The 26,250-nt window shown below is 40.5% G+C and overlaps 3 protein-coding genes across 3 annotated transcripts; all 3 read left to right on the top strand.

Moving 5' to 3' along the window:
- The first annotated feature begins 1,227 nt into the window (after positions 1-1,227).
- On the top strand, positions 1,228-2,277 carry LOC137029509 (trace amine-associated receptor 13c-like). Its single transcript, XM_067399112.1, has one exon. The coding sequence runs from the start codon at positions 1,276-1,278 to the stop codon at positions 2,275-2,277; it is 1,002 nt and encodes a 333-aa protein (XP_067255213.1). The 5' UTR covers positions 1,228-1,275.
- Positions 2,278-12,175: 9,898 nt separating this feature from the next.
- Positions 12,176-13,232, top strand: LOC137029510 (trace amine-associated receptor 13c-like). Its single transcript, XM_067399113.1, has one exon. It carries the CDS (start codon positions 12,231-12,233, stop codon positions 13,230-13,232), a length of 1,002 nt encoding a protein of 333 aa, XP_067255214.1. The 5' UTR covers positions 12,176-12,230.
- Positions 13,233-24,525: 11,293 nt separating this feature from the next.
- LOC137028320 (trace amine-associated receptor 13c-like) lies at positions 24,526-25,566 on the top strand. The gene has a single exon (XM_067397085.1). It carries the CDS (start codon positions 24,526-24,528, stop codon positions 25,564-25,566), a length of 1,041 nt encoding a protein of 346 aa, XP_067253186.1.
- The last annotated feature ends 684 nt before the right edge of the window (positions 25,567-26,250 follow it).

Below are 26,250 nucleotides of genomic sequence, written 5' to 3' on the forward strand. Positions count from 1 at the left end.
TTATGTATTTTATTTGTGGGTTATCTTTGTCCAGGTAAGTTAGAAAATTATTGGGTTAGTTAGTTTGGGTTTTGTTAGTTATGTTGGCCTAGCCCTCCCCTGAAGTTTTGTTCCCAATACCTTTGTTAACATTTGAGATCCTTTTAATAAAAAAAAAAAAAAAAAAAAAAAAACCCTAATTTGAATTGGTGTTTGTTTTGATTCTGGGACGGGAGGTTGGATTGCACTGGTTCTCTCTTCAAGACTTTCTTTCTTTAGTTATTTTTATTTATCTTCTTATATTGTTACTGGCTCCCCACCCCTATATGGGTAGCTATGTAACATATTTCATTAGTAAAAGTAAACAAACTGAACAAAGACATGCCACTGTATATGACAGATCAAACTATGTGACTACCTTGAGAAAGGCCCACCCACAGTGTCATTTGCAAAGTCCATTATGAGAGTTGAGAATTATTTTCCTGTTTAATATAAATATATTGGGGGAAAAAAGAAAAGAAAAAAAAATAAACTGACCAGGCTCTAATAAGTTTTTAACTGACAACATATCCATAGTCAGATGTGTGACCAAAATGATCACTAATTCAGGAGTGTGTTTGTTAGGATCTGTTAAATCTTATGATGGTTTTTACCAGAAAAAAAGTCACCCAGGTCATAATCTGGCTTTATTACTGTTGTGCAATTAAAGGAATATTTCTCAAAATAAAATAAAAGTTCTATATTTACTTTTTCACCCTCATATTCTTCCAAAGTAGAAGTAGGAGAGTGTTTTCCATGCAATCACGAAAAAAAAAAAAAAAGAAAAAAGCAGAATAAAGCACCATAACGGTATCATGAAAGTGGTCTACTTTGTTCTATATGATGGCTTTATGTGTGTTTCATGAGAGCAGTACAGATGTTCCATTTATGATTAATCATTGTTTTAAGTCAGGGGATTTCAGTGAAGTGATCTGAATGATTTGTTTGCAAATTGGTCTGATCTGGACATACAATGCAAAACTGTTATAGTGCTTTAGAAGACTTGAACTATAGCGCAGAGTTGTATGGACTACAGAGAATCCTGACTGAAGAAATGAACTACATTTCAGTGCATTTTTTTTTAGTGTTTATGTTTACAAGAAAAGAAATAAGATAAATATAAATACATTTTAAAAAATACATTTTTATTTGTAGGTTACATTAGAGTGGGCAGTAGATGGGGCGGTCCGTCTGATCCAGACACTGTATAAATTTAAAGGAGAGCAGAACAAACTCCTAACAGGAGGAGACTCACTCATGGCCTATGAGACAGAGAATAATGAGACTCAATACTGCTTTCCTGCCATCAACTCATCATGTATCAAGGGAATTCGCTCTAGATATGAATACTATGTCATGTATGTGTTTGTGTTATTGCTGTCAGCATGGACTGTGTTTCTGAACCTGCTGGTGATCATCTCCATCTCTCACTTCAAGAAGCTTCACACTCCAACAAACCTGCTCATTCTCTCTCTGGCTGTGGCCGACCTGTTTATGGGACTTATTGTGATACCCATAGAGGGCTCCAAGCTCATTGAGATGTGTTGGTACTTTGGAGAAACTTTCTGTAAACTGTATTTTATAATCCTTGGATTGCTCTTCTCAGCATCTTTCAGTAATTTAGTTTTAATTGCCGTTGATCGTTATGTGGCTGTCTGTCACCCTTTACTGTACCCACAGAAAATAACCACAACTAGAACATTAATGAGCATCTGTCTGAGCTGGATTTGCTTCTCGACTTATAACACTACCCTTGTGATTATTAATGGATATTTAGAAACTTCAGTCAGAACAGACATGTGTTATGGAGAGTGTTCTGTTATGATGGGTTTTGCCTGGAAAGTCACTGATCTGTTCATGTCTTTTATTTTTCCTTGTACCCTGATCATAACTTTATACTTGAGGATATTCTATGTTGCACATCAGCAAGTGAAAGTTATAAACTCTCTGATGAAGGGTGGTAAATGTGTAATGGAGAGCTCAGTGAGGAGGAAATCTGAGAGTAAAGCTGCTCTGACATTAGGAATCATTGTAACAGTTTATCTGCTTTGCTTTATTCCATACTATATCTGTTCTATGTCAGTAACCTCTTCCACAACCATAAATGTTTTGGCATGGGTCGTGTACACAAACTCAGGTCTGAATCCTCTGGTCTATGCTTTATTTTACCCCTGGTTTAAAAAGACTGTTAAACACATCCTAACTCTGAAAATATTTCAGCCAGCATCTTCTCTGATCAATATTTTTACAGAATATTAATTGTAATTAAACTGGTAAAGCTGTCATTCATAAAAGTATGTATAATTATCATTGTATGATTCATCTTTGCAATTTTCAAAACATGTTCCTTAATAGTATATAGCTCATTAAATTATGTATGTTTGCTGTTAAATCTCAAATGCAGATATTGACAGAATTTAACATTTAACTCAACTTCTTTACAAACACACACACACAGTGACAAAATGTCCATGAACTGTGTTGCATTAGATGATTAAGTAAACTGAGTAAACAGCACAAATCCTCAGTATACTGGAATAATGAAAAAGGTAGATAGTATGTACTTTATTCTTAATAACTTTCATCTGTGTTATACATGAAAAACACATTGACAGTCATATAGAAGAGTGGTTCCCAATCCTGGTCCTGGAGTAGCCCAGCTCTGCACAGTTAGATCTCTCTCTAATCAAGCACCTGATTCAACCTGATTAAACCCCTAACTCCAAGACCTGAGATATGGGTGTGTCAGAGAGACATCAAAAATATGCAGTGTTGGGGGTACTCCAGCATCAGGGTTGGGAACCACTGATATAGAACTACAGCCCTGGAGAAAGTTAAGAGACCGAAAATTAGCAGTTTCTCTGGATTTAATATTTATATGTATGTGAAAGACTGATGATGGATGAAAGCTCTGATTGGCAATCAGGTTATTCCACCAAATTTTGATTTCTTAACTATTCTTAAGTTAAAAAAATAAATATTGTGTTGTTTAAAAATGAATGTAAACTTGTTTTCCTTGCATTTCCTTTGTGTATTTACTTGAAATTTGGAAGAAATGTTGCCAGTTCATAAAACAAAAATTGTTACAGTAGACGGAGGACAGACACAGATATCACTTAACACAGTCTTTATTTTGACCACAGGAGAGCAAGGAGAATGAAACAGGTGAGTGAACTGGTAGTAGAAAGGTTTGAACTGGGAATACTTGGAATAGTTACTGTCCTTTTCTTTGCAGGGAGTTAGACGCTGGAGACTGGAGATTGTTGGAGCACTTGGAAGCTGACGGGAACACACTCACGAGGCAGACGAAGAACACAATGGGAATCGACACGATGGAGACAGGTAGGTATGCGAAGGGGAGTCCTTGAGGTAAGCATAAACTGGTAGGGTATGCAAACGAGACCGGACGTGGAGTGCTGTGAGTGTGAGTGTTTTATGGAGCTGCTGATGAGGGGAGTGATGAGGTGCAGGTGGCGGTGATTAGTATTCTGGAGATGGTGCGCGCTGTGATTGGGTGACGTTGGAACCTGACGTGTCTGTGACAGTACCCCCCCCTCCACGGCCCGCTCCAGAGGGCCGAGAACCCCGACGCCGTGGTGGTCGTCCTCTTCCCTGCGGTGCCGGTTTCTCAGGGTGACTGTCATGGAAGGTTTGGAGTAAACTGGGGTCTAAGATGTCGTCCCTTGGGACCCAGGAGCGTTCTTCGGGACCATATCCTTCCCAATCCACCAGGTATTCAAGCTGACCACCACGACGCCGGGAGTTCAAGATCTCTCGCACCTCGTACGCAGCTCCGTCTTCCACGATGAGTGGAAGGGGGGGTTCGGCGGGAGCCACGTCAGGTCCTGTGGGAAGAACAGAGGGATGGTGAGCTTTGAGGAGTGACACATGGAAAGTGGGATGTATACGGTACCCTTGTGGCAGCCGGAGTTGATAAGTGACCGGGTTGACCTGCTTGATGATGGGGAATGGGCCAATGAACCTGGGACTCAGCTTTCTGCAGGGCAGACGCAGTCTGATGTCACGGGTGGATAGCCAGACCATCTGACCAGGCTGGAATACTGGGGTGTTAGAGCGTCGGAGGTCGGCTACCATTCTGCGTCTGTGCAGGGCTCGTTGCAACTGGTGGTGAGCTGAGTCCCAGACCCTCTCGCTCTCTCGGAACCAGTAATCCACTGCAGGAACGTTGGAGGGTTCCCCATCCCAGGGGAACAGTGGGGGTTGGTAACAGAGTACGCATTGAAACGGTGTAAGCCCAGTAGTTGACTGTCGGAGAGAGTTTTGGGCGTACTCGGCCCAACCCAGGAACTGGTTCCAAGAGTCCTGGTGGTCATGACAGAAGGTACGGAGGAAGCGGCCAATCTCCTGAACCTTCCTTTCCGTCTGCCCGTTCGACTGGGGGTGATATCCAGATGTGAGGCTGACGGCCACACCTAGGAGTGAGTAGAAGGACTTCCATACACGGGATATGAATTGAGGCCCACGGTCGGAGAGGATATCTTCTGGAATTCCAAAGTATCTGAAGACTTGGTTGAAGAGTATTTCGGAGGTCTCCATTGCAGTAGGTAATCCAGGAAGTTGAATTAAACGACATGACTTTGAGAACCGGTCCACGACAACTAGGATGGTGGTGTATCCGTCTGAGACAGGGAGATCAGTTATGAAGTCCACTCCTAGGTGTGACCAGGGGCGATCTGGAACGGGCAGCGGAAGGAGTTTCCCAGCTGGCAGATGACGAGGAGACTTGGAGATGGCACACTCCCTACAGCCCTGCACGTACCTTCTGACGTCGGCTGCCATCCCTGGCCACCAGAAGCGTTCTTTCAGCAACGAGAGGGTCTCATTGGCCCCAGGGTGACCAGTGCCAAGTGACGTGTGGGCTGAGTGAATGGTGGGAGTGCGTTGTGTCCTTGGAAGATAGAGCAAGCCTGGTGGACAGCCCGGCGGAGGGTTAGTGGATGCATTGGAGGAGGGAATGGTCTCTTCTGACCACGTAATGGGACTCACAATGAGGGAGCTAGGAATAATGGGTTCAGGTTCCTCAGTCTTTTCTTCTGGGGCATGCAGACGTGAGAGAGCATCCGCTTTCACATTTTTCGTACCAGGTCGGAAGGAGATGGTGTAGTTAAAGCGGGAGAAAAACATGGCCCAGCGAGCTTGTCTAGGGTTCAATCTTTTCGCAGAGCGAAGGTACTCCAAGTTTTTGTGATCTGTTAATACCAAGAACACATGTTTGGCTCCCTCCAGCCAATGCCTCCACTCTTCCAAAGCAAGCTTGATCGCTAGAAGTTCCCTGTCCCCGATGGAATAGTTGACTTCCGCCGGGCTGAGCTTGCGGGAGAAGAAGGCGCATGGATGGAGTCTACTTGGGGTCCCCTGCTGCTGCGATAACACCGCTCCCACTCCGGTGGTCGATGCGTCCACTTCAACAATGAATTATTTCTCTGGGTCAGGGTGTACGAGTAAGGGAGCGGTGGTAAAGGCTTCTTTGAGCTGGTTGAAGGCGTTGGTGGCTGCCGGGGTCCAGGACAGAGACTTGGGCTGGTTGCGGAGTAAGCTGGTAAGTGGATGGGCGATAGAGCTGTAACCTTTGATGAATCTTCTGTAGAAATTTGAGAAACCGAGGAAGCGCTGTAGTTCTTTAATGGTGGTGGGTTCTGGCCAGTTGGTGATGGATTCCACCTTCCTCTCGTCCATCCGGATGCCACTGTGGTCGATGTTATATCCCAGGAACGAAACGGAGGGTTGATGGAAAGTTCATTTTTCGGCCTTGAGGAACAGATGGTATTGGCGAAGGTGGGTGAGGACCTCCGCAACGTGTTGGCGATGTTCGGCCTGGCTCCGGGAGTAGATGAGAATGTCGTCTATGTAGACCAGGACAAACCGAGGGAGAAACTCCCGGAGCACCTCATGAATGAAGTCCTGGAATACGGAGGGGGCGTTGACTAGTCCATACGGCATGACCAAGTACTCGTAGTGGCCAGTAGGGGTGATGAAGGCAGTCTTCCACTCGTCCCCCTCACGTATCCGGATGAGGTTATACGCGCTGCGGAGGTCCAGCTTCGTGAACACAGTGGCACCACGGAGATGTTCTAGGGCAGCCGGGACGAGAGGAAGGGGGTAACGGAACTTAACTGTAATCTTGTTGAGTGCACGGTAGTCAATACAGGGCCGCAAGCCTCCATCCTTTTTAGCCACAAAGAAGAAACTGGAAGCAGCAGGGGAAGTAGACGGCCTGATGTAACCTTGGGCGAGGGCTTCCTTGATGTAATCCTCCATGGCCTTCTCCTCCGGGATGGAAAGCGGGTAGATTTTTCCTTTGGGCACTGGTTCACCCGGAAGCAGGTCGATGGCGCAGTCCCATGGCCGGTGTGGAGGCAGCTTGGAAGCCCGCTGAGGGCAAAATACGTCGCTGAAGGGGGCGTAACACTCGGGGATATCCACAGAACGTTGTTCAACAGGACTTTCGATGGACGTGGCGCAGAGAGAGAGATCAGGTGAGGAGTTTGGTGGAACTGGCAGATCCGTCAAACAGTACTTGAAGCAAGTGTCGCCCCACTTCAGGACTTCGCTATTTTCCAGGAGATGGTCGGATTGTGCTGCTCCAACCACGGGCGCCCCAGAACCACGTCAGCGGTTGAATCCTCCAGAACCAGCAGATGTGCCTCTTCTTGATGTAGAAGTCCAACTTGAATGTTAACGGGTCCTGCCACAAAGCGGACGCACTTACGGCTCAGGGGTCGGCCGGTTATGGAGCGGATCTTGTAGATGGTCGTAGTCGGAGAGGTCTTGATGCGGAGTTGACGGCAGAGGGCACCAGAGATAAAGTTGCCGGCGGACCCCGAGTCGATGAGCGCGACCACTGTAAGTGAAACATTAGCGGCAGTAAGATTGACGGCAGTAGTGAGTGGTTTCATCTTTTGAGTGGCAGGAATAATGGCACTCACCAGGGGTCGTGGTGGTCGTGTGGGGCATAGAGCAATCACATGCCCCGGTTCACCACAGTAGAGACAGAGACGAAGGGTGAGGCGGCGGCAACGTTCTTCATAGGACAGATGAGAGTTTTCTACTTCCATGGGTTCTTGAGCTGGTTCTGGAGTGCTGACGGGTTCGGATCGGCAGAGTGGCACGGTGGAGAATAACTGGTCCTGGTGCTCTTGGAGGCACGCCTGCATGCGAGTGGCGCAGCGGATGGAGAGCTGGATGAACTTTTCTAGGCCGATGTTGTCCTCGCATGCAGCGAGTTGCAGCCGCACCCGAGGTTCCAATCCTTGCCGGTAGTTCGTTATCAGGGCTTGTTAGTTCCATCCGCTGAGGGCTGCAAGCGTTCTGAACTGCAAAGCATAATCATAAACAGACATAGAGCCTTGTCTCAAATTATAGAGTTTCTCACCAGCTGAAGAGTCTGTGATGGGTTTCCCGAATACCTCCCGGAAGTGGGAAATAAACGACGAGTAGGATTGGGTTACAGCGCCCTGCTGGGACCAGATGGAATCGGCCCATTTTAATGCTTTGCCGCTGAGCTGAGAGATAATGAACGCTATTTTGGCAGTATCACTCGGGTACAGGTGCGGCTGCATCTCCAGGACCAGTGTGCATTGCAGCAGGAATCCGCTGCAATCCTCTGCCGATCCTGAGTAGGGCGCCGGTTTGGCCATGGGACTGGCGTACGGCGGCAGTGAAGGAGGAGTGTTGACGTTCTCTGTGGGGCTAGCTGGTGCTGGTGAAGATGGAGGAACTGGAGATGGTGGCGATGGTTGAGTTATTAACGTGCGCCGAAGCGCATCCACCAAATCCTGAAAGGGATCAGGTTGGCTCATCCTGGGTCAGCGGTGTTGGTCCGGTCTTCTGTTACAGTAGACGGAGGACAGACACAGATATCACTTAACACAGTCTTTATTTTGACCACAGGAGAGCAAGGAGAATGAAACAGGTGAGTGAACTGGTAGTAGAAAGGTTTGAACTGGGAATACTTGGAATAGTTACTGTCCTTTTCTTTGCAGGGAGTTAGACGCTGGAGACTGGAGATCGTTGGAGCACTTGGAAGCTGACGGGAACACACTCACAAGGCAGACGAAGAACACAATGGGAATCGACATGATGGAGACAGGTAGGTATGCGAAGGGGAGTCCTTGAGGTAAGCATAAACTGGTAGGGTATGCAAACAAGACCGGACGTGGAGTGCTGTGAGTGTGAGTGTTTTATGGAGCTGCTGATGAGGGGAGTGATGAGGTGCAGGTGGCAGTGATTAGTATTCTGGAGATATTGCGCGCTGTGATTGGGTGACGTTGGAACCTGACGTGTCTATGACAAAAATGTTAATTTTACTCAAACACATACATACAAATAATAAATCCAGAAAAACTGCTAACTTTGTCTCTCTTTTTCCCAAGGGCTTAAATGTATTACCATAGTGTTAGATGTGCCTAAAACATTTGAAACAGAGCAATTTCAAATTCATTCAAAATTCATGTAGGATAGGGATAGCACTACACACAGAAGAATTAACAGTGAAGCCTATGAAACACTATGAAAATATCATAATTTAACTTTTCACGTTTGTTGAAAAGTTTTATGTTATGATTTATTCAAATTCATTAATGAAAATGGGCATGATTAAATTAATGCCAATCTGGAACTACTAAACATCATCTTATGGATGATTTTTTATGATTATTGGGATTATAATAACATATGATTGCTGTATTAAGTTATTAAATCTCAACATCTCCGTTCCCTCCATCAGGGAATGAGGTTTACAATAGTAACCGAGACATTGCCTTTCTGTCGGTTACTTTCACCTTGTCAATCTCTGCCGTGATGTTCCTTGTGAGAGACGTGCGCGGATTGGCCCTATGGCTTGTCAATCACTGCCATGACGTTCATTGTGAGAGACGAGCCCGCTCCAGTCAATATACATATGGTTCTTTTTGGGGGTAAGCAAAAACGTTTGTGTTTGTCACTTTAAATGCAAATGAGCTGTGCTCCCGGCCCCCTTTCAAGAAGAGGGCAGAGATTTAAGAGCTCATGATCTCGTATACCGGCAACAACAAAACAGGACAATCTCATGCACTGAAAATGTCAGAAACTGTCAGTAGCATAATAGACAGACACGTGTAATCACAATATTGTATATTACAATTTCAACACATGACTCTAAACAAATACAAGTTAACTGATATAGATGGTCCAGCCTAACATAATTATTATTTGTTCCAAAGACTGATTTATTACTGGTAGGCCCATAAATCCATGATGCAGGCAGGGTGATGTCTGACCAAGAGAGACGGAAAGACGAGGGAGTCCAGTAGAGCCAAAAAAGACGAAGGTCCCTGGTGGAGCAGATGTACAGATGGGACATAGGAGACTTTGAGCTGTATGGATCCAATGGACACACAGGAGACTTTGAGCTGGCCTAAAAAATGCAGAGGTCAGCAGCAGCTCACCCTCAGTGGTGGTAGTGTGGGTGGGGTCTTCCTCCATTCCCTCGTAATCCACTAATATTCCCACAGTGTCAAAAAATGTTGCCGGCTCACGCACCTGGTAAGACAGTTCATGGCACTTTCGGCGATGGTTGGCTCAGTCCTCTTTACTAGCGCTGACTTGTTCACTGCGACAGACTCAAGCTTTCCATCTGCGGTGGGCTTCATGTCCGTGCAGCAGGGTGATAGCTGGCTGGGCTCTGGGTCCGGAGTGGGGTTGGTGATGTCCTCTGTGGGGTGATGGCAAACACAGATCTATTGTTCACCAGCACCCACTCCACAAACGTGGCAAAATTCCCCAGAGAACCGACATCAGGCAGGCGTTCTTTTGTTTCTTCACTCAGGCAGGTATAAAAAAGAAGCACAGAGAATGGTCAGGTAAATTAGTTAACACTCTGGGGTCAGCAAACGCACAAAAACACTGTTTAAATATGAATCCTGCATGTCCTGTGTGTCTCTGTGTGAATGAATGGGGCAGATGTGCAGTTTCGTTTAGGCTACTACACATAACTTACATTAGTAATCATGCCATATTGTCTTGAAATAATATATATATAGATACCATATTGATATTCCGAAAGTATATTGCTATACTGCACTCTAAAAAATGCTGGGTTAAAAATAACCCAAGTTGGGTTAAATATGGACAAACCCAGCGATTGGGTTGTTTTGACACAGTGGTTGGGTTAAATGTTTGCCCAACATGCTGGGTAGTTTTATTTAATTCAACTATTGTTTTAAAACGATTATATGTCTGGCTTAAAATGAGCCCAAAATAGGTTGGAAATTAAAAATCAGACACAATTACTAGAGGCAACAATAATAATTAAAAGATGAACATTCATTAAAAAGCAATTTAATACATGTTTATTATTTAATTATTATTAATTAAACATATTAATAAATGTTAATTTCCAACCTATTTTGGGTTCATTTTAAGTGATCAATAAAGTAATTTTTAAACATCAGTTGAGTTAAATAAATCTACCCAGCAGGTTGGGTTAAAGATGCAACCCAACAGCTGGGTCAAAACAACCCAAGCGCTGGGTTTGTCCATTTTTAACCCAACTTGGGTTGTTTTAACCCAGCATTTTTTAGAGTGTGAGATGAGTGAAATCAACTGAAATACTTAATAAATACTTAAATAAAATGTCTTAGCAACATATTAAACTGCACAATCATATTTATAGGCTCTGTAATATATTAAATATTATACATAAACTGTAATAGAGGTTATATGAATATTTAGACAAGATTTCTTTGGCCTGTTTTGGACAGATTATGAAGTGTTTACTGTGAAATAGCCTAGTGCCACTTCAATGAAGCTTTTGTTCACAATGACTGATGAAAATTCAGCTTTGCATAGAAATAAATTATATTTTAAAGTAAATTAAACTAAAAAAACGTTATTTATTTACGTTACGTTATTTATTTTATAATATTGCCATTTTTTTCTGTTAATTTAATTAAATAAATGCAGGCTTAATGAGCATAAGACTTCTTTCAAAAACATTAAAAATAGTAATCTTTAGACTGGTACTGTATTTAGTTTAAAATATAATTGTCACAGTTACCTTGTTTCCCGGACTCCATTTCCCATGATCCTCCTGTTTCCTCACCTGCACTCTCTTCCCTCGTCATCTCCCCATCATCACAGATCACCTGCACCTGTTCCTCATCATCTGCACTCCCTATATAATGGACTCACTCCCTTCACTCCTTGTCTGTTCTTAATGTTGTTTAATACGTGTATGTGGTTATTCTCCTTTGTTGTCGTTAAATGCCCATCATTGTGGATCTCCGTGTATGCATCATCTCTTCATACCACTACACCGTAACAATAATAGGCCTATACACAATTTTCTTCACATGCTGTGCAATAAAGAGTGGACATTATATTAATGTTAATATAAAAGTTGATATGATCCTGTTATCAGCATGCTCACAGAGGGTTTTCAGATACTGGCCCACATTGGACATTCTGCATAAATATGATAGTGAGATCACTGACTGGAAGCAGAACATTTTTTTCTCTCCAGTGCAGAGAAACACAAAACACTTTGGAAATGCTAGGAATGTGATGTTCACTTATATCTTTAAACATGATTTATTTCCAGGTATAACTGTGTACTTAAACTGTGCCTTTGACTCTCATTTATAGTGTTAACTATATTCTAAATAAGCTACAAAATAAACTACTTTGTCCTCACATTCCTTAGTTCCCTCTCACATACCTGACTAAAAGGCTCATTATGCAGCTCATTATGTGGATCATTGTCGCCGAAGGTGTGAATCAAAGCATTATTCAGGATTATTCATGCCTCCATGCATACTGTCTTTCTAAACAGAAAGTGTCTTACAAAATGTATTGTTTATTGTTTAACAAATGTCAGGGCATGTCAAAACTTCTCCAGGGCCCCAAAACATTGTACAAATCCACTGGTGTGGACCTCAAGGGATTGCTGTTCCTGCTTCATGCAGAGCAGCTGGACAGCTGGTAAGTCCATTTATTATACTCATTATTGAGGGTCCAGTATTCTATCACAGTGGGTTGTTGAGAAGCACATGACGGAGTAGAAAAAACTTTTTCTTTTTTTTTTCTTTTTTTTTTTTTTGTAGGTTACATCAGAGTGGGCAATAGATGGGTGGGCCAGTGTGATTCAGACTCTGTATAAATGAAAGGACAGTAAGGAGAGCAGAACAAACTCCATAACAGGAGGAGACTCACTCATGGCCTATGAGACAGAGAAACATGAGACTCAATACTGCTTTCCTGCCATCAACTCATCATGTATCAAGGGAATGCGCCCTAGATATGAATACAATATCATGTATGTGTTCGTATCATTGCTGTCAGCATGGACTGTGTTTCTGAACCTGCTGGTGATCATCTCCATCTCTCACTTCAAGAAGCTTCACACTCCAACAAACTTGATTATTCTCTCTCTGGCTGTGGCCGACCTGCTTATGGGACTTGCCATGCCCATAGATGCCACCAGGCTGATTGAGACATGTTGGTACTTTGGAGACACTTTATGTGGACTATTTATTATAATCCTTGGATTGCTCTTCTCAGCATCTCTCAGTAATTTAGTTTTAATTGCTGTTGATCGTTATGTGGCTGTGTGTCACCCTTTACTGTACCCACAGAAAATAACCACAACTAAAACTTTAGCGAGCATCTGTCTGAGCTGGGTTTGTTTCTCAACTTATAACACTAGCATTGTAATTAATAATAGATATTTAGACACTTCAGTCAGAACAGACATGTGTTATGGAGGGTGTTCTGTTATGATGGGTTTTGCCTGGACAGTTTCTGATATGATTTTGTCTTTTATTTTTCCTTGTACCCTGATCATAACTTTGTATTTGAGGATTTTCTATGTTGTACATCAGCAAGTGAAAGTTATAAACTCTCAAAAGGGTGGTAAATGTGTAATGGAAGGTTCAGTGAGGAGGAAATCTGAGCGCAAAGCTGCTCTGACATTAGGAATCATTGTAACAGTTTATCTGCTTTGTTTTATTCCATACTATATCTGTTCTATATCAGTAACCTCTTCCACAACCATAAATATTTTGACATGGGTTTTGTATGCAAACTCAGGTCTGAATCCTCTAGTATATGCTTTATTTTATCCCTGGTTTAAAAAGACAGTTAAACACATCCTAACCCTGAAAATATTTCAGCCAGCATCCTCTCTGATCAGTATTTTTACAGAACATCAATTGTAATTAAACTGGTAAAGCTGTCACTCGTAATGGTAGATGTGATTATCATTGTATGAATTATCTTTGTAATTTTAAGAGACAAAATGTTCATGAATTGGGTTGCATTAGATTGTTAAGAAAATTTAGCAAACCGCATAAATCTTCAATTTACTGGAATAATGAAAAGGTAGATAGTATGTAGTTTCTGCTTTATCACTTTCATCAGTAATGCTCACGGAGGGCTGAAAAACTCATTTAAATGTTTGTTGTTTTACAACACTGTCTGTAGCCTGTTTATAATGACCATCTGAATATGTCGCCATTTATTTTGATCGCCTGAGGACTGCATCAATGCAGTGTGTATGTTTTTCACACCTTTAATGAATGGTTAAGAGGAGGAACATCTCCAATGCAATAATACATGCAGAAAATAAGAATTATAATTAGGCCTCTGAGTTTTTACATCATTTGATATTTTATCAGTAAGTGTAAACAAACGGAACAAAGACATGTCACTGTATATGACAGATCAACCCATGTGACAACCTTGAGAAAGGCCCACCCAAAATATCATTGGCAATGTCTATTGTATTTACATCAAATGATAATTATTTTCTTATTTAATATTAATATACTGATAAAAGAAATAAGTGACCTGGCTCTAATATGTTTTTAACTGACAACATATCCATTGGCAGACTTTTCTCCAGATCAAGTGTGACAATAACACTCAGGACTACATTTTATTTGTTAGGATCTGTTAAATCTTGAAGATAAAATCGAATTTTACCAGAAAAAAAGTCACTCATGTCATAATCTGGCTTGATTACTGTTGTGCAATTAAAGGAATATTTGTCACAAAACAAACAAACAAAGAAACAAAAATTCTGTCATTATTTTTTCACTTTCATATTCTTCCAGTAGAACTCAAAAGGACAAATCCTAAAAACTCTTCCATGCAATCACAATAAATGCAGAATAAAGCACCATAACAGTATCATAAAAGTGGTCCATTGTGTGCTACATGATGGCTTTATGTGTGTTTCAGAGCAGTACAAATGATTCATGAATTAATCATTGTTTTAAGTTGGGTGATCTGAATGATTTGTTCACAAATTGGTCTGATACAGACATATCAGTAAACATTATTATAGTGCTTTAGAAGACTTCAACTTTAGTGCAGTTGTAAGGAGCAATTTATATATATATATATATATATATATATATATATATATATATATATATATATATATATATATATATATATATATATATATATATTTGAAGCCAGTATTACACCTCAACCATTAGCAGGTCAAATCTCCCATACTGCAATTTTAAGATATTTCAATCAACATTAAAAAAAAATATATATATATAGCTCATAATACCTTATCAGAAGGACATGTTTCTGATTGTGTTTCAAATTTTGTTTTAACAAAATTTTAATAACATTTTATGTTCAACTATAAATTGAATTGTGGTTAATACTGCAATTCAATCTCAAGGTTTATTTTTATTAGAGTGTACACCTAATATGTAAAACATATGTATAACAAGATATATAAGAAACTATATAAGAAACAAGAGCTGTCCTGATGTAGATGTACTTGACACAAGAGGCAACAAAACAGAAATACAACTTGGCCTCAAAGAACGGGAAAAAATGTCAAGATCAAAACAATGTCAAGTCAAGTCAAGTCAAGTCAAATTTATTTATATAGCGCTTTTACAATTGGTAATTGTTTCAAAGCAGCTTTACATATTAGAAGCACAGAAAAAAAGGGAAGTGGTTAAAACTACAAACAAGCGTGGTAATATGTAACATATACAAGATGGTGCTACATTAAGCCAATGTCGGCTGACTTCCAGGGGTGGAAAAAACCCCCTAGGAGAAAAACCCAACGTGCTAGCACTGGGAAAAAAGTCCTAGGAGGGAAAAAACCCCTTGGAAGATATATATATATGTAAATGTATATGGAGATCAACATCTGAATTGTACATTTTTATTATAGAGATTAAAAATCGATTATATATAAATATATGTAAGCGGATATGGGGATTAAAAATCTGAATTATAGATGCAGCCAGAATTGGATCTTTAGGCCCATTGTCTCCTGGGCTACGTTGTAGTCAGGTCCAGACGCAGGTTCTCCATCTGATCTGGATACGGCCTGGATCCAGCACCCGGCAAACCTCAGGATAAGCAGAGAGACAGATATTAGCGTAGATGCCATTCTTATTCTGATGTACAGGTATATCTAGTGTTATAGGAAATGTTCTCGGTTCCGGCCGACCTAATTATTGCAGCGTAACAATCCTTTAACGGATTTGAAAAATGTTAATGTATTGATAATGTGTTATGTGTATGCAAGAGCAAAGAGATGTGTTTTTAGTCTAGCTTTAAACTGACAGAGTGTGTCTGCTTCCCGAACAATGCTAGGAAGATTGTTCCAGAGTTTAGGTGCTAAATAGGAAAAGGATCTGCCGCCTTCAGTTGATTTTGATATTCTGGGTATTATCAACTGGCCTAAATTCTGAGATCGCAATAAACGTGAAGGACTATAATGCATTAAGAGCTCACTTAGGTACTGGGGAGCTAAACCATTTAGAGCTTTATAAGTAAGTAGCAAGATTTTAAAATCTATACGATGTTTAATAGGGAGCCAATGTAATGTTGACAGAACTGGGCTAATATGGTCATACTTTCTGGTTCCAGTAAGAACTCTAGCTGCCGCATTTTGGACCAACTGTAGTTTGTTTAAAAGCCGAGCAGAACAACCACCCAGTAGAGCGTTACAATAATCTAGTCTTGAGGTCATGAATGCATGAACCAACTGTTCCGCATTTGTCATTGACAGCATATGTCGTAATTTAGATATATTTTTTAGATGGAAGAAGGCGGTTTTACAGATACTAGAAACATGACTTTCAAATGAAAGATTGGTATCAAAGAGCACACCCAGGTTCCTAACTGAGGACGAAGGTTTAATGGAGCACCCGTCAAGTGTTAGAGAGTATTCAAGGTTTTTTGGTGAGGAAGTTTTTGGTCCAAAGATTAGGAAATCAGTTTTTTCTGAATTTAATAATAAGAAATTTCTTGTCATCCAGTTTTTAATGTCAGCTATGCATTCTGTTAGTTTTGTGAATTTGTAGGTTTCGTCAGGGCGCGAGGAAATATAGAGCTGAGTATCGTCAGCGTAGCAGTGAAAACTAACACCATGCTTCCTAATTATCTCTCCTAAGGGCAGCATGTACAGAGTGAAAAGCAACGGTCCTAATACTGAGCCTTGTGGTACCCCATATTTAACCTGTGATCGATACGACATCTCTTCATTAACTACCACAGACTGATAACGGTCAGATAAGTATGATTTGAACCATGCCAAAGCAATTCCACTAATGCCAATATAGTTTTCAAGTCTTTTTAAAAGAATGTTATGATCGATAGTGTCAAAAGCAGCACTGAGATCTAATAACACTAATAGAGAAATACAGCCACGATCGGATGATAAGAGTAGATCGTTTGTAACTCTAACGAGAGCAGTCTCAGTACTATGGTATGGTCTAAATCCTGACTGGAAATCCTCACAGATTCCATTTCTTTCTAAAAAGGAACACAGTTGTGTTGAAACTGCCTTTTCTAGTATCTTTGACAGAAAAGGTAGATTCGAGATTGGCCTGTAATTTACTAAATCTCTCGGATCTAGTTGAGGTTTTTTAATAAGAGGTTTGATAATAGCCTGCTTAAAGGTTTTTGGCACGTGTCCTAGTGTTAAAGATGAATTAACTATATCAAGAAGTGGACCTACGACCTCTGGAAGCATTTCTTTCAGTAGTTTAGTCGGCATTGGGTCTAACATACATGTCGTTGATTTTGATGATTTGATAAGTTTAGATAATTCTTCCTCTCCTATAGCGGCGAATGATTCTAGTTTTACCTCAGGGACACTACAGTGCACTGTCTGAAGAGAAACTGTAGACGGTTGCATGTTTATAATTTTCTCTCTAATATTATCAATCTTGCAAGGGAACAATGCTTGTTTACATCCTCTAATGAAAAGATTAAGATTACTGGTTGATTGTTCATTAAGGTTAATGAACTAAAAACAAAGCTCTAAAAAGATGACACTTAGATATTCCAATATTACAAGATTTCGTCGATACTGATGTAATGGGGTCTCGCTTGGGTGGTAACTGACTGCTTCTCAGACCTGCCCGGCAGGGGGGATGTAATGTATCTGTTCCCTCCTTCAGGGAACGAGGGTTACATCAGTAACCGAGACGTTCCCATTCAGTCAGTCACATTCGATGTTACTTCGATACTGATGTAATGGGGTCCCTATGGAAAGCGTCACAGACATACTGAACTGTATTATGAGTGTCAGAGCCCTGCGTGCCCTTTTGGCAACTGCCCTCTACACAGTTGTAACCTTCCCAGTGCCCCATGTAAGCCCAAGAAAAATAGTCCTCCATACCAACGGAATGGAAGGGACAGGGTTAAATCTGGGGATGGTCATAGCAGCTGTTCCTCTATTGTGGCATTTCACGGGGAAGAGTGCTTCGGATCTCAATGCTGGGGAAGTGCCGAGAGGGAGGTAACGTGGTGGATACACATGGACCCTTGTGGCACTATAACAATTGGAAGATCTCTGCAGTAGGTCCTATCTAGTCTCGTGTAGCCAGACCTTCAGACTGACGGCAGAAGGTCTGGACTGTATTGCAGCTTTCATTGGCCAAGGACTACCAAAAAGGATGTTTGACTGTCAATCACAGTTTTTGTTCCATGTCATGTTTGGGGCATGAAAATGTAAGGTCAATGTCCCTAAAATAACAGACCAGAGTGCATCTAATAAATTATTAATACAAGAAAATTGTGCTTCAACATTGCAAGTTTACTGCAACAGTGGATTTGCAAAATTCACATACTTTTGAAATCCAGCATTTAGTTGATCCTGGAAGGTGTAAACACGACTGTGTCCTTCTTCCATGAGGGGGTTTGATATCACGGCACTTGTTTCCAGACGGACTATTAAAAACTGCGACACATATATCTCCCAGACATCCTGTAGAATTCAACTAATCAGATATCAACTTTGAAAATCCTGAAGTGTTTGAAGTGTGACATATGCATCCAACGTTCAGCCAAAGATCTGTGGGCAAGACATCTGAGGCTGAGACTAGGTCCTACCTAGCCAGGGAGGAACTCATCCAGGCCCACTGGGGGAAATGCATACTGGCAGTGGGAGGACTCCTGGGAGGCAAACAGGTCTACCTGTACGTCCCTGAATTGACTCCAGATCAGATGGACCACCTGGGGATGGAGTCTCCATTCTCACGGGAACGTGAGCTGTTGTTAAAGCGCATCAGCCCCATGATTGAGCTCACCTGGGATGTGAACGCAAAGTGACTTGAATCGCCACTGACTCCAGAGGAGATGGCGGGCGAGTTGTGACATGCAACATGGGCAATATTGTCCATGCTGACCAACACGTGCTTGCCCTGAAGCAACATCCGAAACTGGTGCAAGGTGAACAACACTGCTAGCAACTACAGGCAATTGGTATGCCAGGGGCCTAATCCCGGGAAGCACAGTGTCCCTAAGTAGAGGCAGTGAGTTTGGTGCAACCGTTGCTCCATGGGTCCTGTAAGGGACTAGCTAGGGAGGTGTGAGTAAGCAGCACATCCTCGAAACGAAAACTCCCCTCCCATGACGAATGAAGGGGTGGCTGACAGTGAGTAAGCAGAGCATCGCTCACTGTCAGCACAGACCCAGTATGGCCTAGAGGTTGAGGAAATTGCTCTTTTATTGAGAAAGTGGGTACAGAAATAAATAATACAAAACTGATTTTCCACCCAGCTCTTCTCCGGGGAGTTGTGCATTCACCATTTCCTGGATCAGATCCGCTCCCTCTATCTTTGAGCCACCCTTCTCAGGGCCATTTCGATGTGTGCTTTGAAGCGAAGTCCCCAACAGTGTCGCCAAAGAGGCCAGCCTGAGAGATGAGGGCGTTGAGAAAGTGAACTTTTTGGCATTCTTTGGAATGAGTGATCTCTGTACAACCGCTTGGCTCCAAAGCAAAATATGAATGAAGTAAGAAATGCCAGTCATATTTATTCCCACATGTCCAGGTAGGTGTGACTCTGAATTAGGGTTGTAACGATTCACTTATTTTCTCGATGCATCGATTACAAATTCTGACGATGCATGCATCAACATGTAGTTTTGAATCGTGAATTGTTGATTTTGGTAAATAATCGGTTTAAAATGCTAAGAATCTAATTGTTCGCAATTTGATAGCGATTCAGTGCTTTAAAATATATAAACATTAATTAATGCATGAATTAATGGAGGCGTTGTGTGCTGTCACTCGCGCCCTCCCAGAACTAACATTAACAATTAACATTAACATTTTTTGTAGTTTTTTTTTTTTTTGCCCCACTTTCAGACCTTTTGAGGGCTGCTGTGTAATTCTGAAGGCTGCTGTCTAAGACACATTGGGGGAAGCATTTCAATAACCCTGTGAATACATATAAAAATGTATTCAAATTTATTTGAATCGCATCAAATTTTAATGTGAATCGTCTTGAATCAAATCGTTCTGGATTTGCAAAAATCATTCTCGAATTGAGTTAACATAATTATATAATACTATTAATAATATAATACTATTAATTGAAATAGTCTGGTGTGACTTCTCACATCCAACAAGATATATGGAATAAAAAAATCAGTAATTTAGGAACAAAACCAGCAACACTTGTGGCGTGGAGGGGTCAGAAATAAACTGCTATATATCAACTTTATTTTGCCAAAAAATAAAAATCTCTCATTGTTACATAGTACATTATTAGTTTTTAACATCTAGTGGAAGTGTTTTCCCTTACTTTATGTTAGCTTAAATACCATTAAAATCTTGCACTGAACAACACTTTACTGAACAAATACAATCCCAGAATACATTTGTACACTTTGTTTCTTGACAGACACCTGCAGCGCTTGCGCTCACACAGCTGGGCCACATTTGTCCAAGATGCAGTTTGAGCATCGGTAACGTTTAATGGTTGCATCGGACACGTTTCGGTGGTTTAAATCGGCGCTCATGACTTAAAGTCGAGTGCTTTTACTGTAATTTAGGCAAGCGCGCTCATAATAGAAGCGATTGAGAGCGCGGCTCATGGTTGCATAGCAACGACAGACGCCACTGGAGCGAAAGCGCATTGGAAAGAAGGAGAATGTGGCGCGGCCGCTTATGTGACGCGATATGTGAATGCCCCTTAGAACGGCGACTTTTTCTTTGCATATCAGACAGGTAGCAACTAGAGAATAATAATAATAATTTAGCGGGCCGGATTATGTTTTATTTTTTAGATCAGTTGCGGGCCGGGTAGAGGTGGTGGGCGTGCCGTAAATGGCCCGCGGGCCGGAAGTTTGAGACCACTGATCAAACGTCTTTGCTGCTTACTTGGCGGCCACGGCCAGTGCAGCTGGCATCCAACTTAAAGGTGCATCGCTGCCAACTACAGTACTGGAGTGTGAAACAGATTAGTGGGGGGAAAAAACAGATGATGACTGCGTGCATGGCGGGTGGTGGGCCGGCCCGCCGGCCGTCCTGGCGTACCGGCCGTTCTGTGATTCTCCAGATCACACAGATCTTCAGCGAAATCTCTAGATCTTCGCAATTTAACGTCTCAAAGGCCTTTAGATTAGACTGACCAAATATGACATTGATCTGATAAAAGCTCTAGGAGGAGTTCGTTAAAGTACAACATGTGGAAATGGCAAAATATCTCACTTCCTGTTGGGTTTACAAACTTTGCACCCGGGGGCTTTTTTGTAGGTATTGGGCTGTTACATCTGTCTACCGAATTTCATAACTGTACGTGAAACGTAGCACGAAGGGCTCTTAATTGAAATTTTGTAGGTGGCGCTATCGAGCCATTTTGCCACATCTAATTCTGAAACCCATTTCAGATGTAAATTTTCACCACATTCGATGCGTGTGCAAAGTTTCATGAGTTTTTGAGAGCGTTTAGGCCCTCAAAAATGCGATTCATTTTGGAGAAGAAGAATAATTGGCTGAGCAATTCCAATAGGGTCCTCACACCATCGGTGCTAGGGCCCTAAATATTAATTGTGAACATTGTCTCAAGATGTTGTCATATGTGGCTCATGCTGTTATTTACCGCATTTTGAATGATATGTTTCCAGAATAGGATAAGAAAAAAGGTATCGACAATTCCACAGTATTGACAATCAGTTGTGTCTCAAGGTAAACTGGGCCCCTATACAGGTTACTGAATTATTGCGGAAAAATTGTGCAAATGTTAATATTCACATTTAAAACTTTTACGTTATTATTACACTTAGTTGACTAAATCTTTGCATTTTTTACTTGCAGGGTTTCGCACAGCTCATTTTATTGTAGAACAGGGGTGTCCAACCCTGTTCCTGGATGGCTACCATCCTGCAGAGTTTAGCTCCAACCCTGACAAAACACACCTGAAAAATCTAACCAAAGTTTTCAGGATTAAATAGAAAATGATATGTTGTATCATAAATGACATTATATGGTTGATTATGGATGGGGCTAAATCCTGCAGTACGGTGGACCTCAAGGGCTAGAGTTGTCCAACCCATGATGAGACAGTTCAGCAGTTTAAAAATACAAGACTCAATTTTCGGACATTTTTTGGTCCCAATGAGGAAAACATCATAAATTATACTAAATTTTTTTGTTTGTTTTTTTTTAAATATAAAAATGCATAAAGTTTTCTGTGAGGTTTAGATGTACGTTTAGGTTCGGGGGATATAATAGACAATTTGTACAACATAAAAATCATTGTCTATGTCCCCATAAAACAGAAACCCAACGTGTGTTTCTGTGTGTGTGTGTGTGTGTGTGTGTGTGTGTGTGTGTGTGTGTGTGTGTGTGCGTGCAGTATTTCACACCTTTAATGAAAGGTTCAGTGGAGGATCATCTCCAAAGCAATAATACACACAGAAAATAAATCATAACAATTATAATTGGGCCTCTGAGTTTTTACATGATTGATGTTTTCTGACATCGGTAAGAGTAAACAAACTGAACAAAGACATGTCACTGTAAATGACAGATCAAACCATGTGACTACCAAGAGAGAGGCCTACCCACAATTGCAAAGCCCATTGTATTTACATCAAATAATAATTATTTTATTATTTAAATTTGAATATACTGAAAAAAAAAGAAAGAAGTGACCAGGATCTAATACATGACAGAATATCACAGTCTGGCTTGATTACTGTTGTGCAATTAAAGAAAAATAAAAAATAAATAAATAAATAAATATCTGTCATTATTTTTTCACCCTCACATCTTCCGAAGTAGAACCCAAAAGAACAAATCCTGAAGACCATTTTCCATGCAATCACAATAAATACAGAATAAAGCTCCATAACAAAATCATAAAAGTGGTCCATTGTGTGCTACATGATGGCTTTATGTGAGTTTCATGAGAGTAGTTCTGATGTCTGATTCATGAATTAATCATTGTTTTGAGTGTTTTTGGTGAAATGATCTGGATGATTTGTTTATACAAATTGGTCTGATCCAGACATTTCACACTAAACTACAGTATTATAGTGCTTCAGAAGACTTTATAGTACAGAGCTGTATGGACCACTTTTCTATACTTTTATGATACTTTTGCATCCTTTTTTGAAGCCAGTTTTACACCTCAGTCACTAGAGGGCAAAATCTTCCATACTGCAATTTTAAGATATTTCAACCAGTGCTCGAAATGGTACGCAGTATCGGTGTAGTGCCGAATTTCGACCCCCTGCCAGTTTTCAATTCTTTAACTGAAGTTGATCATCCTTCTAAAAATCAATAATCTTCAATGTTCAATAATCTTCATTTTATGCTATTTGAATCTTTTGACAAATATCAGTAAATAAATCAACACTTTCTCTTTTCTCAGAGGGGGAGTCAAACGCACCCTCATGTCTTTCCAAACCTGTATGAGATATTTTGAAGAATGTTGGTAACCAGACAGTTTCTCTTCCCATTGACTTGTATTGTATTACTTTTATGGGAACCAAAACTGTCTGAATAACTGATGACAGAATTTTCATTTTTAGATGGACTATCCCTTTTATTACAAATATGTTCAGTTTTTAGGGATAGTTCACCCAAAAATGAAAATTATACCATGATCTTCTTTCAGACGAACACAATCCGAGATATATTTAAAAATATCCTGGCTCTCCAAAGATTTATAATGGTAGTAAATGGGGGGCCTGTTTTGAATCATAAATATAATCCATACTGCTCCAGGGGGTAAATAAAGGCCTTCTGAAGCAAAGCGATGGGTTTTTGTTACCGGTGTATTATTTGGCTCTATCCTCTGCGTGTTTGCGTTCGTCATTGCGCATGCGCCAGGTCAGAGTTCACTCCTCCGCTGCAAATCGATGCGTACGGTTGTCTGCCGGAAGCTAGTTATTTTACATTATAAAGTTTTAAATATGGATATTTTTCTTACAAAAACCCATCGCTTCATTCCAGAAGGCCTTTATTAACCCGCTGGAGCCATAGATTAATTTTATGATTGATGGATGCATTTATTTTGGGCTTCAAAACACGCCCCCCATTCACTATAATTATAAATATTTGGAGAGCACAGATATTTTTAAATCTATCTCCGATTGTGTTCAGCTGAAAAAAAGATAGTCATATACACCTAGGATGGCTTGATGATGAGTAAATCATGGGATAACTTTTTTGGGTGAACTAACCCTTTCATAGCATTTTTACTGCACAGTATACAGAATATTTCACCATTTTTGATCATTTGTTCTGTATAGGAAACAGTTATTGCCTACCTATGACATTATTTTACAGGATGGACTGGGAGGATTATGGACCACTCAAGCATTCTTGAGTTCCAGTGAATGACATATCTCTATTTCTGAACCCCTTTCTCCTTTATACCATCATCTTCAAACCAAGGGGACCCCTTCCACTAAAAGGAAGGGTGGTCTTCAGTGGCTGATTACTGATTAAAGCAATAACCATCACTCCTGTATTCAATTCAGTTCCTTCTGTGTATTGCTTTCATGTGGAAATACAAAACAATGAGAAGACAATGAAGAAATAAAACACAAAAACAAAATGTGTGAACTTTTGAACTGTCATAGTATCCTAATCTGGACTGAAGAAATTAATTGCATTTTAAAGCTAATAAATCAGATTTTAAAACTTTTTTTTTTTTTACTGTAGGTTACATCAGAGTGGGCGGGAGATGGGTTGGTCGGACGGATCCAGACACTGTATAAATGAAACGAGAGCAGAACAAACTCCTAACAGGAGGAGACTCACTCATGGCCTATGAGACAGAGGATCATGAGACTCAATACTGCTTTCCTGCCATCAACTCATCATGTATCAAGGGAAAACGCTCCAGATATGAATACAATATCATGTATGTGTTTGTATCATTGCTGTCAGCATGGACTGTGTTTCTGAACCTGCTGGTGATCATCTCCATCTCTCACTTCAAGAAGCTTCACACTCCAACAAACCTGATTATTCTCTCTCTGGCTTTGGCTGATGTTCTTATGGGACTTGTCATGCCCATAGAGGGCACCAGGCTGATTGAGACATGTTGGTACTTTGGAGACACTTTCTGTAGACTGTTTGTTGTGATCCTTGGATTGCTCTTCTCAGCATCTCTCAGTAATTTAGTTTTAATTGCTGTTGATCGTTATTTGGCTGTCTGTCACCCTTTACTGTACCCACAGAAAATGACCACAACTAAAACTTTAGTGACCATCTTTCTAAGCTGGGTTTGTTCCTCAGTTTATTACTCTATCATTGCAATTAATAATGGACATTCAGAAACTTCACACAGAACAGACAGGTGCTATGGAGAGTGTTATTTTACAATGGGTTTTGCCTGGATAGTCACTGATCTGTTCATTGGTTTCATTTTTCCTTGTACCCTGATCATAACTTTGTATTTGAGGATTTTCTATGTTGTACATCAGCAAGTGAAAGTTATAAACTCTCTAAAGGGTGGTAAATGTGTAATGGAAGGTTCAGTGAGGAGGAAATCTGAGAGTAAAGCTGCTCTGACTTTAGGAATCATTGTAACAATTTATCTGCTTTGCTATATTCCATACTATATCTGTTCTATATCAGTAACCTCTACCACAACCATAAATATTTTGACATGGGTTTTATATGCAAACTCAGGTATGAATCCTCTGGTATATGCTTTATTTTATCCCTGGTTTAAAAAGACAGTTAAACACATCTTAACATGGAAAATATTTCAGCCAGCATCCTCTCTTGTCAATATTTTTACAGAACAATAATTGTGATTAAACTGGTAAAGCTGTTTTTCTTAAAGGATATGATTGTCTTTGTAGGATTTATATTTGTAATTTACTCATGTATCTTAATAGTATGTACCTCATTTCGGAAAGTATGTTTGCTGCATTTTGTGTTCCTTTTTTTTTTTTTTTTTTTCTCTGTAAGTTTTTTACGGCTGATACATTGTCTAATAATATTCTTCCATATGTAAACTATTTTACCTAGTAAACTTCTTTCCACACATTGAAATTAAGTGACAAAGTTATGAATTGTATTGAATTAGCTCATTAAATAAACTGAGCAAGCAGCATAAGTCCTCAATATACTGGAACACATGATAAAGGTAGATGCTATGTGCTTTATTTAATCACTTTTATCATTCATTTTGCATTTGTGTTATATAGATCAAAACACAATGGAAAATAGAGGACAGTCACACAGAACTAAACTTAGGGGGAAAAAAGAGTAAGAAAAAGAAGCTGATCATACAGGATGTGTTAATGTTATTCAAAAGCCACTACTGGGTCTTGACATGAAAACATAAATAGATATACATATCTACAAGCTTACAGAATGCAGATAAAAAACATTTGCATGCAAAGCCAAATCAAAGTAACGGGCAATCTACTGTATGATTTATGATTAAACTATTTATGACATTCCACAATAAATAAAACCATTAAATG

Source organism: Chanodichthys erythropterus, chromosome 10 (assembly GCF_024489055.1).
Source record: "Chanodichthys erythropterus isolate Z2021 chromosome 10, ASM2448905v1, whole genome shotgun sequence".
Lineage (NCBI taxonomy): Eukaryota > Metazoa > Chordata > Actinopteri > Cypriniformes > Xenocyprididae > Chanodichthys > Chanodichthys erythropterus.